At 39.8% G+C, this 12,790-nt stretch overlaps 1 protein-coding gene across 1 annotated transcript in view; it reads right to left on the bottom strand.

Moving 5' to 3' along the window:
• Positions 1–513: 513 nt before the first annotated feature.
• The window catches only part of fscn2b (fascin actin-bundling protein 2b, retinal), a 45,370-nt gene continuing 33,093 nt past the window's right edge, over positions 514–12,790 (bottom strand). The window contains exons 4-5 of the mRNA XM_043714779.1: positions 11,629–11,796; positions 514–2,687 (exon numbers count right to left, since the gene is read on the bottom strand). Coding sequence (XP_043570714.1) covers positions 2,482–2,687; positions 11,629–11,796 — 374 coding nt within the window. The 3' untranslated portion in view covers positions 514–2,481. The remainder of the gene's footprint in view (positions 2,688–11,628; positions 11,797–12,790) is intronic.

The raw sequence follows: 12,790 nt of genomic DNA, 5'->3' as shown, positions 1-12,790 counted from the left end.
ATAATGCATGTGACCAAAATAGAGAGTGCGAGGTAGACTTTTTCTGTTGGTTGGAGATCAGGATGGGGAGTTATTATAAATGTTTCCTACCAGGGAAACATATGGCTAACCTGGATGACCTCTGACCCTTTTAAGTCTTCACAATGAACTGATCACTCATCAGTAGTAGGAAGCTTGCAGACTGGAGAATGGAGCAGACAATTTTTAAATGCCTGCCTTAAAAAGGTGCTTTTTTCTAAATGTAGAACAGGCAATTTTGTAAAGTTCTTCAATAGTATCCTGAACTAATATCTGTGAGCCGCACTTGGGAAGATGTCCCAGACTTGCAGATGCAGCAATGGAAGTGCTTCTTCAAAAGGTCAAGGATAGGAATGTTGTTCCATTTATCATCTGAAGGTATTTCAAGGAAGATCAGCCAATGTTATGACTGATTGCAGCTATAATATCAGAAACATGGCAACAATACCTTTAAGGTACTAAAACATTCCAAGGTTTCATCTGTTCTATTATAAATGCATGGCCTTTTCTTTATCTGCTTTGAATTGCTCACCACACGTTTTCAAAGGAAACTTATGAGCCTGCTGAGAGCCCATCATTCATTCTACCTTCTTCCCAGGCACAGGATTGCCTTAATGTAAAACTGACCTGCATAATGATGTGCTGTCAGGTACTATTCACTTGTTTATTAATGAAGGGATTCCTCATTCATAAAGTCCATTTCATTATATCTGGAAATCTAAATATTTACATGGATCATTCATTTTTGCCTTGGACATTGGGAAACCTGCAGGATGGAAGAATTGCTGTCACTAAATTCCATTTTGCACAAGAGAGTGGTCAATGTGCTTGTCCCAGTCAGCAAATCATCAGTGACAATCTTGGTGCATCTACTTTATACACTGCTAATTACCTGATGTTAAAAATGTCCATATAGTGGGGAAGGAGTTGCAAACAGTGTGATAACCTGAAACGTCACAGATCACAAATCAACCTTTAGTTGTATAAAGTATTGCAATGATCCAGTGAACTCTATTAAAACTTCAGTCACAGCTCCTATTTTATTATAAATATGATGATAAATGTATTTGTTTTCATAATTTGGTTTTTGATCAAGTTACTCTAAACACTGAAGCAGTAGTACCCCAAAGTAACAATGGAGCATTCCACAGGATGACTGGCATTGACTGTACTCATTAACTCTCAAACAGGACACTGCTTAGATTTCTTCAATGGTGTGCCCTAACTTACAGTAACATTTACCAGGAAAAAGTTTTCTGTAACATGAAACAAATCAAACTAGTTTAACTATATAAACAATCCAGATACACAATTACAAATGAAAATAGACAAAAATCTTGCACACAGATATGTGTATGTGAAGTGGTAAGCCAAATCTGTCTAGCACAATCAAAGATAGATCTGAATTGTCATATCACTGAGAAATTGCCTGTGGCTTTGGTCTTAGTGATCAGGGGACAATAGAGATCAACAAAGTGCAACTATGATAGAGTTGTAGAAAATAAACTTGAGATATTCAAGAAATGTGTGCTGGACCCCAAATGTTTAAAGTATTTCTAATCATTTTGATTAATCCCATGAGCTGTGGTTACTCTTTTTTTCAATCTCCTGATAGTTTTTTTCCCATTGCTTTCCTGCTTTTCTGGAAATAGAAATTCTTAACATGGTATGATTGTACTGACACTGGCAATCCTCCAGTACCTGGTTGAAGTGGCAATTTGTATAGTGGGGATATGGGAGATACCTAACTATGAGTCTGAGATCAACAGACAAGCACATTCCAGCACAAGTAATTTAATGAATATCAGGATCAGAACTGGGAATGCTGGCTGAGTTCTGTATTGCAAGCCTATACTGTGTCAAAGCAAAGTTTTTTTTAAAAGCATTTTTATTTAAAAAGAAATCACATTTTTGAGCCAATTTAGATTCTATTTGTCTTAGACTTAATTTATCTGCCATCATCATTAAGTAAAACAATCTTCTCTGTCAGTTACAATGGATTTGAATTATGTTGGATTTTATAAAATGAGTAATTTATTTCACCTTTCTGTGCTATGCTGCTGCAATATCTATTCAATAGTCAAGTAATCGTGTTACAAATAATGCTGATAACTACAAAACAATCAGTTAACATAAACTAGTGTGAGTTTGAAAAAAATCTTATCCCGTATTAAATATCAAAAAACAAAGTCCAAGAAATAAACATCCTTGAATGAGACAGTGATGTCAAACGTATCAGCTATCAATACCTCATCAAAGTGCTAAACATTTATATTGTGAGATTTTAAATTGCTCCATATTACCGATTACAAATTGAAATGCTGGCTTTATCAAAGGAAAAGAATCAACATTTGAATATCAATCTCTGCAGACAATCCTCCACTTATGCTTTCTCTGTCCTTCAGGTTGATGGCAAGGAATACAGTTAGAGTTCCTATGTTCTACTGAGGCTGCTTCTATCCTTTAATATTCCCATAATGTTGAATTGTCCACTTCATCAGCATCCGCCCTAAGTGTGCCTGCTTGATTTCCTCGCAGATACTTTTTGTTCTTTGCTTTGATAGCCAGTCGACCATGATCTCGGAATTCTAAGTAAAAGTCTTCAGGAATGACACTGTCAGTACAGATTGTCCCAGTACTGGAAGTGTACCAGAACTTGCCATCAGAGCCTGTGAAGAAAGAACATGTGCTCAGGAATACAAGGACAGAGAGCTAGTGCCCAAACAATATTATAAAGACAACCATAAAAATTGATCTCCTCAATACACAATCTGACTTCATGTCTTTATTAATTGTACAACATCTCTCCTCATTGTGCTTTCCTTACAAATTTATGGTATGAGGATAGTGACGTCAATTTGTGATTTAAAATTTCTCTAGATTGGTTTCCTTTACTCTTTCTTTTTTTAACACCTATGACTCATGAAACATTTTGGCACTCTGAATGTGACTTCTCTATTTCTTCATTAGTCCAGGCAGTGGAACAATTAGTTAATTCTTTTAAAATTAACAATTCTTGACATGTGGCATCGCTAACAATGCTGGCATCTTGCTCCCTGAAAATGTAATGGGAGTCCATCTTCTTGAATTGCTGCAGAATCAGCTAGGAGTCATAGGACTCCAAAGTCCCATGCTGACATGGGACTTTGGAGATGTATGTGTCAGAGTGGGTAAGAATAGCAAGTTTCCCTCCTGAAAGGCATTAGTGAACAGTTGTGTTTTGAATTCAACAGCTTCATGGTCATTTTCTGCTGCCATCAGATATATATTTTCAGCAGAATTAAAATTCTCAAACTACCATGGTGGGATTTGAATTCATGTTCTCTGAACTACTCGAGTAAATAAAAGTCAAAACAATGGTACTTTTAAAAGCGAGAGGAACAGACAAAGGCAGCACATGGTCTGTGCAGGAGAGAGAAAGAGAGAGAGAGAGAAAAAGAAACTCACACTGCTAACTGACACGGCAGTGAACCTGTGCAGCTACTATCTTTGCTGTTGAATTTATGTATCGTTGGAGTGCATCTGGGAAATTAACAGTGAAATTCACAACTGATCCTGGAGGAACCTGTTTGGGAGAGGTCACTGTACAGAGAGAGATAAGTGAATAGTTTTAAGTGTGGCTTTTGGGCCTTGCTGAAAGTCTGCAGTAGTGAGTAGAGTGGGTTATTTCTTGATTATATGTTTTTATTGAGATATGTCTCTTGATTAAGCTTAAAAATATAAGCCATAAGTATTAATTTAATCTGGAGTAGTGTTTTGCAGAGGAATAAGATGATGTTATTTTCTGGGTCTGTCGATTGGAAGAAGCAAAAATAGCCCTTAGTAGAGTGATGTGCTCTTCTTGTTGAATGTGGGAGTTTAGGGAGAGTTTACGTGCCACTGAGGATTCTTTCTGCAACAAATGCTGTTGGTTGTGAATCCTATCAGATTGAATGGATCGGTTGGATTGACAGTGAGAGACAATGAGGAATTTACAAGAGCAAGAAAGTGTGACCAATGGCAGTTATAGAAAGGGAGAAAAGTCACAGATACAGTCACACAGATGGGGTAACTCCAGGAAAGATAAATGAGATGGGCAGGTAGTGCAGGAGTCTTCTGTGGCTATTCCCATTTCAAACAAGTATGTTGTTTTGGAAAATATAGGGGGTGATGGATTCTCAGGGGAATGTAGCATGAACAGCCAAGTTTCTGGTATCAAGACTGGCTCTAATGCAATGAGGGCTGCATCGGATTCCAATAGATCGATTGTATTAGGGGACTCTCTAGTCCAAGACACTGACAGATGTTTCTGCGGCAAGCAATGAAAAATCAGAATGGTGTGTTGCCTCCCTGGTGCCAGGATCAAGGATGTCTCAGAGAGGGTGCAGAATGTTCTCAAGGGGGAGAGGGCCCAGCAGGAGGTCATTGTACGCATTGGAACCAACAACATAGGACTGGAAAAGGTTGAGATTCTGAAGGGAGAATATAGACAGTTAGGCAGGAATTTAAAATGGAGGTCCTCGAGAGTAGTAATATCTGGTTTACTCCCAGTGCTATGAGCTAGTGAGGGTAGGAATAGGAGGATAGAGCAGATTAATTAATGGCTGAGGAGCTGGTGTATGGGAGAAGGATGCACATTTTTGGATTATTAGATCTGTGACCTGTACAAGAAGGACAGATTGCACCTGAATTGGAAGGGGACTAATATACTGGCAGGGAGATTTGCTAGAGTTGCTCGGGTGGATTTAAACTAGTAAGATGGGGGGTTGGACCCAGGGATATAATGAGGAAAGAGGTTAATCTGAGATTGGTACAGTTGAGAAAAGAAACGACTCAATAGTCAGGGCAGGCAGGGACAAAGCAGAAAAGTAGGTAGGACTGTTAAATTAATCTACATTTATTTCAGATGAACTCAGGGCATGGTTAAGAACATGGGACTGGGATATCTTAGCAATTACAGAAACGTGGCTCTGGGATGGACAGAAATGGCAGCTTAATGTTCCAGGATACAAATGCTACAGGAAGGACAGAAATGGTGGCAAGGGAGGAGGGGGAGTGGCATTTTTGATAAGGGATAGCATTAGAGCTGTGTTGAGGGAGGATATTCCCAGAAATACATCCAGGGAAGTTATTTGGGTTGAACTGAGAAATAAGAAAGGGATGATCACCTTATTGGGATTGTATTATAGACTCCCTAATAGTCAGAGGGAAATTGAGAAACAAATTTGAAAATAGGTCTCAGTTATCTGTAAGAATAATGGGGTGGTTATAATAGGGGATTTTAACTTTCCAATCATAGACTGGGACTGCTACAGTGTTAAGGATTTACATGGAGAGGAATTTGTTAAGCATGTACAAGAACATTTTCTGATTCAGTATGTGGATGTACCTACTAGAGAAGGTGCAAAGTCTGACCCACTCTTGGGAAATAAGTCAGGTCAGATGACTGAGGTGTCAGTGGGGGAGCATTTTGGGGCCAGCGACCATAATTCTATCAGTTTTAAAATAGTGATGGAAAAGGGTAGACCAAATCTAAAAGTTGAAGTTCTAAATTGGGGAAAGGCCAATTTTGATGGTATTAGGCAAACTTGCAAAAACTGATTGGGGGCAGTTGTTGGCAGGTAAAAGAACAGCTGAAAAATGGGAAGCCCTCAGAAAAGAGATAACCAGAGTCCAGAGACAGATTATTCCTGTTAGGATGAAAGGGTGGTAGTTATAGAGAATGCTGGATGACTAAAGAAATTGAGGGTTTGGTTAAGAAAAATAAGGAAGCATATGTCAGATATAGACAGGACAGTATACTTAAGAGGGAAATCAAGAAGGCAAAAAGAGGACATGAGAAAGTTTTGTCAAATCCGGGTAAGGAGAATCCAAAGGATTTTTACAAATACATTAAGGATGAACGGGTAATGAGGGAGCGAATAGGGCCCCTTAAAGATTAGCAAGGCAGCCTTTGTGTGGAGCCGCAGGAGATGGGGGAGATACTAAACGAGTGTTTTGCATCAGTGTTTACTGTGGAAAAGGACAGTGGAGGAGGACATGCTGGATGTCTTGAAACACAAAAAAGTGGATAAATCTCCAGGACCTGGTCAGGTGTACCCTAGAACTTTGTGGGAAGCTAGAGAAGTGATTGCTGGGCCTCTTGCTGAGACATTTGTATTATCGATTGTCACAGGTGAGATGCCAAAAGACTAGAGGTTGGCTAATGTGATGCCACTATTTAAGAAAGATGGTAAGGATAAGTCAGGGATCTATAGACCAGTGAGCCTGACATCAGTGGTGGGCAAGTTGTTGGAGGGAATCCTGAGGGACAGCATGTACATGTATTTGAAAAGGCAAGGACTGATTAGGGATAGTCGTCAAGGCTTTGTGTGTTGGAAATCATGTCTCACAAACTTGATTGAGTTTTTTGAAGAAGTAACAAAGAGGATTGATGAGGGCAGAGTGGTAGACGTGATCTATATGGATTTCAGTAAGGCATTCAACAAGGTTCTCCATGGGAGATTAGTTAGCAAGGTTAGATCTCATGGAATACAGGGAGAACTAGCCAATTGGACACAGAATTGGCTCAAAGGTAGAAGACAGAGGGTGGTGGTGGAAGGTTGTTTTTCAGACTAGAGGCCTGTGATCATTAAAGTGCCACAAGGATCGGTGCTGGATCCACTACTTTTCGTCATTTATATCAATGATTTGGATGTGAGCGTAAGAGGTATAGTTAGTAAGTTTGCAGATGACACCAAAATTGGAGGTGCAGTGGACAGCGAAGAAGGTTACCTCAGATTACAACAGGATCTTGATATGATGGGCCAATGGGCTGAGGAGTGGCAGATGGAGTTTAATTTAGATAAATGTGAGGTACTGCATTTTGGGAAAGCAAACCTTAGCAGGACATATACATTTAATGGTAAGGTCCTAGGGAGTGTTGCTGAACAAAGAGACCTTGGAGTGCAGATTCATAGCTCCTTGAAAGTGGAGTCGCAGGTAGATAGGATGTGAAGAAGGCATTTGGTATGTTTTCCTTAATTGGTCAGAGTATTTTGTACAGGAATTGGGAGGTCACATTGCAGCTATACAGGACATTGGTTAGGCCACTTTTCGAATATTGTGTGCAATTCTAGTCTCCTTCCTATTGGAAGGATGTTGTGAAACTTGAAAGGGTTCAGAAAAGATTTACAAGGATAGTGCCAGAGTTGGAGGATTTAAGCTGTAGGGAGTGGTTGAATAAGGTGGGACTGTTTTTCCTGGAGTGTCAGAGGCTGAGGGGTGACCTTATAGAGGTTTATAAAATCATAAGGGGCATGGATAGGGTAAATAGAGAAGGTCTTTTCCCTGGGTTGGGGGAGTCCAGAACTAGGGGGTATATGTTTAGGGTGAGGGGAAAGGTATAAAAGAGACCTAAGGGGCAACATTTTCATGCAGATGGTGGGCATGTGTGGACTGGGCTGCCAGAGGAAGTGGTGGAGACTGGTACATTTGCAACATTTAAAAGGCATCTGGATGGGTACGTGAATAGGAAGGGTTTGGAGGAATATGGATCGGATGCTGGCAGGTGGGACTAGATTGGGTTGGGATATCTGGTCGGTATGGACGAGTTGTACTGGATGGTCTGTTTCCGTGCTGTACATCTCTATGACTCTACTGGGTCCAGCCAGGTCTCAGGGTATTAAGGACTGTCGAAACACTCCCAGTTATAACCTCAAATTATTTATTCTTCAATCAAATTGCCTGGGATTAGTTGACTCAGATAAAAATTGGAACCTTCCAGGTCCATATAGTTCACATTGGAAAGTGAGTATGCCGATTGAGCCATTAAAGCTTCCTGTGTAGTTTCATGGTTGTGTGTAGTTGGACAACCTGATGTTGTGTTTGGTGACTTTCTTTCAATCTTGCAGTATTTCAGGATTTTGAAACTTATACAGCCCTTTTGAATTATAAAGTAGGATGAATAATTTCTGTGCATCATCACATTTTGTGAATAAATTGCCCTAATTATTCCAGGGTAGAACAATTCATTAATTTACAGAATATGAATAGATTTTCAAAGTTTGCAGCGTTTTATTTCAGTTTCTCACCATCTTCCAGTCTTATGTTTATTACACCTAATTTGACTGGGAGACTCTGCTTGGCATGAAATCCCTGTGTTTTTAATGCCAGTGCCTCCCTGTATTTATAATGGATAAGCAAATGATGGCAGCAAGCTTTTCAAATTCTGACAAGAAAACAGAGCTCACATTTATATAGCACCTTATCATGTCCTCAAGATGTTTTGAAATAATTCCTATACAATGAATTTCTTTTTGTTCCAAAATCTCACTGTAATTTTTCTGTAGGTTGGCGTCACAGTAAATTGTACATAGCAACGTTTGACAAATGCAATTGTATGTGAATAATTGGTTTAATGTTGGTTAAGGATTGTGGATTGATCAGCACACCAAGAAAACTCTTTACTTCTCATTAGGTAATGCAGTAGAATATTTTTATGTCCGTTTGAAATGATGAAGAAGATCAAGGTTAATACTACCAACCTGGTGGACAGCAGACAAGCAGTCATTTAAAAGGGAACAATATACCTGCATGTTTATATCTCAACCCCTAAGCACCATTTTAAATCTGAATGTGCAAAATAGTTCCTCATGAATATATGCATCCTGATTGCATTTGAACAGGAAATCTTCCGCAAAGGAAAAGTCATGGTCCTCCCTGATCTAAACTCCCCTCATTCCCTTCCATGAGATACTCAAAAAAAACCCTGTGTTACTTTCTTGCAAATTGGAGGATGGCCCTGGGCTCACTCAACATTTTTACAATGGACTTTGCTCTGAGCACCTTGCTGCCTGACAGCTGAATGAAGCCTGCCCCCTTAAATTTTCCCAATCTCCTGTTGCCATGGGGATGTAAGAATTAACCCACTCTAGGTGAAAATCTATATCAGGGATCCTGTTTAATATCCCATCCAAACCAGCATTTCACATAATGCACCACTACCTTGGCCAGTTAATGTGCTCAAGTCTTGCACTGTGATTTGAACCATTACCTTTCTGGCTCAGGATTGGAAGTGTGATTGTATTTGTACATTAAATCTGTATCTCTCCTTTTTCAAGTATCTGTAATTACTGGCTAAATCCTTACTGGGTGCATAAGATGAGAATTACCTTTGGGGCCTCAAAAATAAATCTGCAGACAACTCACAGATATGAAGATCACTACTGCATTAAAACTTTACTCCATTGGATCAATCAAATCCATTGCTAGTACAATAACAAATCAGTCAATTAACTGTCCTTCGGGGTAACAAGTGAGAAATGAAGGCTTCTGCAGGTAAAGACATTCATCACTCTCTCTGCAGTCAAGACACACAAGATTGAAAGAAAGAAAGAAGTATTTACATTGTTCTTCTCATGACGATCGAAATGTCTCAAAGTGCTTTATAACTAATTAAGTACTTTGGGAGTGTAGTTATTGTTTAGTGCAGGAAATGCAATGGTCAACTTTGCACACAGCAAACTCTTACAAACGGCGATATGACAATGATCAATGAATTTATTTTCTTTGATGTGGAGGTGCCTGTGTTGGACTGGGATGGACAAAGTTAAAAATCATACAACATCAGGTTATAGTCCAACAGGTTTGTTTGGAAGCACTAGCTTTCAGAGCACTGCTCCTTCATCAGGTAGCTGTGGAACAGGATCATAACACACAGAATGCTATAAATTCCACAGCTACCTAATGAAGGAGCAGTGCCCCGAAAGCTAGTGCTTCAATGTAAACCTGTTGGACTATAACCTGGTGTTGTGTGATTTTTAACTTTGTTTTTTTGATATTAATGGAGGGATTAATATAGAACATGACACCAAGGATAATTCTCCTGGTCTTCAAAATAGTGTCATGGGATGTTTTACATTTACTCCGGAAGATAGATGGGGCTTTACTTAATATCTCATTCAAAAGACAGAAATTTATAAGAAATTTATTTTGAAATATAAATACGTACATACACAACATGTACCTAAGAGAGTCACATGTTCCTTAAATTTGATGTTTTGGACAGGATATTCTATAATAATTACATTCATTGTTGGTGCATGACGAAAAGGGTATTTCTGATTTATGAAAGCTATCTAAATTAACACAATTTAAATAAACACTTTGTCAGCTTATTGCACGTTGGACTAGATTGGCACTGACAGCCAGTTAATTCTAACATAATATTGCAATCCTGATAAAATCTATGACTAAAAATGAGAGCAATGTTTGAAACTCATAGGGCCAGTAAGTCATATAGCACGGAAAAGGCCCTTTGGCCCATCACATCTGCATCAATCTATCTACATTAATCTCACTTTCCAGCACTTGGCCAATAGCATTGAATGTAATGACATTGGATGAGTATGCTCATCTGAATACTTTTTTAAAGGTTGTGAGGTTTCCTGTCTCTACTACCCTCCCAGGCAGTGCATTGCAGACACCCTACACCCTCTCAGTGAAACCATTTTTCCTCAAATCTCCTCTAAACCTCCAGCCCTTCACCATAAAATTATGTCTTCTCATTAATGACCCTTCAACTAAGGAGAACATCCATCCTGTCCATGCCCCTGATAGTTTTATACACTTCAACCAACTTTGAAGGGAATCTCTCAAGATAAATTGTCCTTTAAGATTTTTAGTAGCACCCTACATAATGACCCTTCAGGTATCAGAGTGACAGGCCTGCAGCAGGAAAGCAACTTAATTAGCTGGTGGACTCTGCCATCTTCCAAGAATTAAGTTCTGGACAAGAAGGCTGATGTGTGACCTTCCTATCACATCACCAACTGAGGGCATTAAATGGCAATTAATGACTATTTAAGGATCACATGAGAACCTCTTCCTCCCTGGGCTGGAATTATGTCTGGTCCAGACAGTACAAATAAGAGATAGCCCACTTGACTAGTGAAGCATTGTGGGTAGTTTGCTAGTTGCAGAGTAAGGTCCCTTGACCTGCACTAAATTGGGAATGATGGAGGGACTGGACATTATGCAGGTAGTATCACTGACAGCCAACCACCAACCCCCCCGACACACACTTACTTATGAATTTACTGACCACCCCCATCTGCCTGTTATCCCCAACCTCATAAACTCGCCCACATAAAACATCTTCCAGACACCTTGTTCCTTGCCATCTTGTTGTTCTTCCTGCAGCAGCCATGATCTTCACCCCCCCACGATGCTGCCAAGGCTGACAGCTGAGAGCCTCTGATTGGCTGATAGCTCTCGCTGACTGGACATCTTATCCTGGGGACCTGATTTTACAGAACAGCCCATTGTTGGCCTCTAAGCTGCCTGATTGCAAGTAGATATGATGGGCCTTCATGTGAAGAGTCAGCTCAGGTGTCCTACCACCTTTGGAATAAGCGAGCAAGATACCTGATGACTGCCCTGTTACATTATATCTTTGTTTCGGTGAAAATTTGTGCACAACAATTTATCTGATGGTGATGAAATTTATTCTAAGCATGTTAGCACATTAAAGTATGTTATAGCAACTGTTCTTGAGTCAAAACCAAAGGGTCAAGAGGCTCCTAAAAACAATGAGTTATTCAATGCTTTAAAACTGAAAAATCCATTAATGTGCAGAGTCCAGGCTCTCACCTTTAATATGATAAGCTCCATTCTCAAATACGAGGTGAAAGACATCATAAACTGACCGATTTGCGTCAAGTGTGCTGGAGCTTTTGTGGTGACAGACAAATCCATGGTCTCCTCGTAATACTAGGATGGGCCGATTAATGAGCCTCAATGTAAACTCCTCATCTTCCCCTAAAGCAACATCAAGACAGAAATATCACCTTAATTTTGACTCAGTTCTCAGCTTCAGTTGTGATGAAATGCAATCATCATTCTGGGGACATTTTCCTGCCCTTTGTCTTTTCATCCTGGATCAATTTCGGCATTACAACAAGAATGCCAAGGAAACCAAATTGCACTGTTTATGTTAACAAATGCATTAGCAATCATTTCAAATTTCTCAGTTTCATATAACAGCAAAGATGTTAACCTGAAGTAGTTTCATATCTTTATTAAACTATCAGGCAAGAAATTCATATGGAGGCACAAACATTTGTCACTGATAGCTTATGGGACCATTTCAAGCAAACAACATTCAAGTATGATGTGATCTATATGGACTTCGACAAGGCATTCGACAAGGTTCCCCATGGGAGACTGATTAGCAAGGTTAGGTCTCACAAAATACAGGGAGAACTAGCCATTTGAATACAGAACTGGCTCAAAGGTAGAAGACAGAGGGTGGTGGTGGAGGGTTGTTTTTCAGACTGGAGGTCTGTGACCAGTGGAGTGCCACAAGGATCGGTGCTGGGTCCTCTACTTTTTGTCATTTACATACATGATTTGGATGAGAGCATTAGAGGTACAGTTAGTAAGTTTGCAGATGACACCAAAATTAGAGGTGTACTGGACTGCGAAGAGGGTTACCTCAGATTACAACAGGATCTTGACCAGATGGGCCAATGGGCTGAGAAGTGGCAGATGGAGTTTAATTCAGATAAAGGCAAGGTGCTGCATTTTGGGAAAGCAAATCTTAGCAGGACTTACACACTTAAATGGTAAGGTCCTAGGGAGTGTTACTGAACAAAGAGATCTTGGAGTGCAGGTTCATAGCTCCTTGAAAGTGGAGTCGCAGGTAGATAGGATAGTGAAGAAAGCGTTTCCTTTATTGGTCAGAGTATTGAGTACAGGAGTTGGGAGGTCATGTTGCGGCTGTACAGGATATTGGTTAGGCCACTGTTGGAAT

This window comes from Chiloscyllium plagiosum, chromosome 24, assembly GCF_004010195.1.
Source record: "Chiloscyllium plagiosum isolate BGI_BamShark_2017 chromosome 24, ASM401019v2, whole genome shotgun sequence".
Lineage (NCBI taxonomy): Eukaryota > Metazoa > Chordata > Chondrichthyes > Orectolobiformes > Hemiscylliidae > Chiloscyllium > Chiloscyllium plagiosum.
The sequence above is the reverse complement of the archived record's forward strand: the minus strand, read 5'-3'. Positions and strand labels throughout refer to the sequence as shown.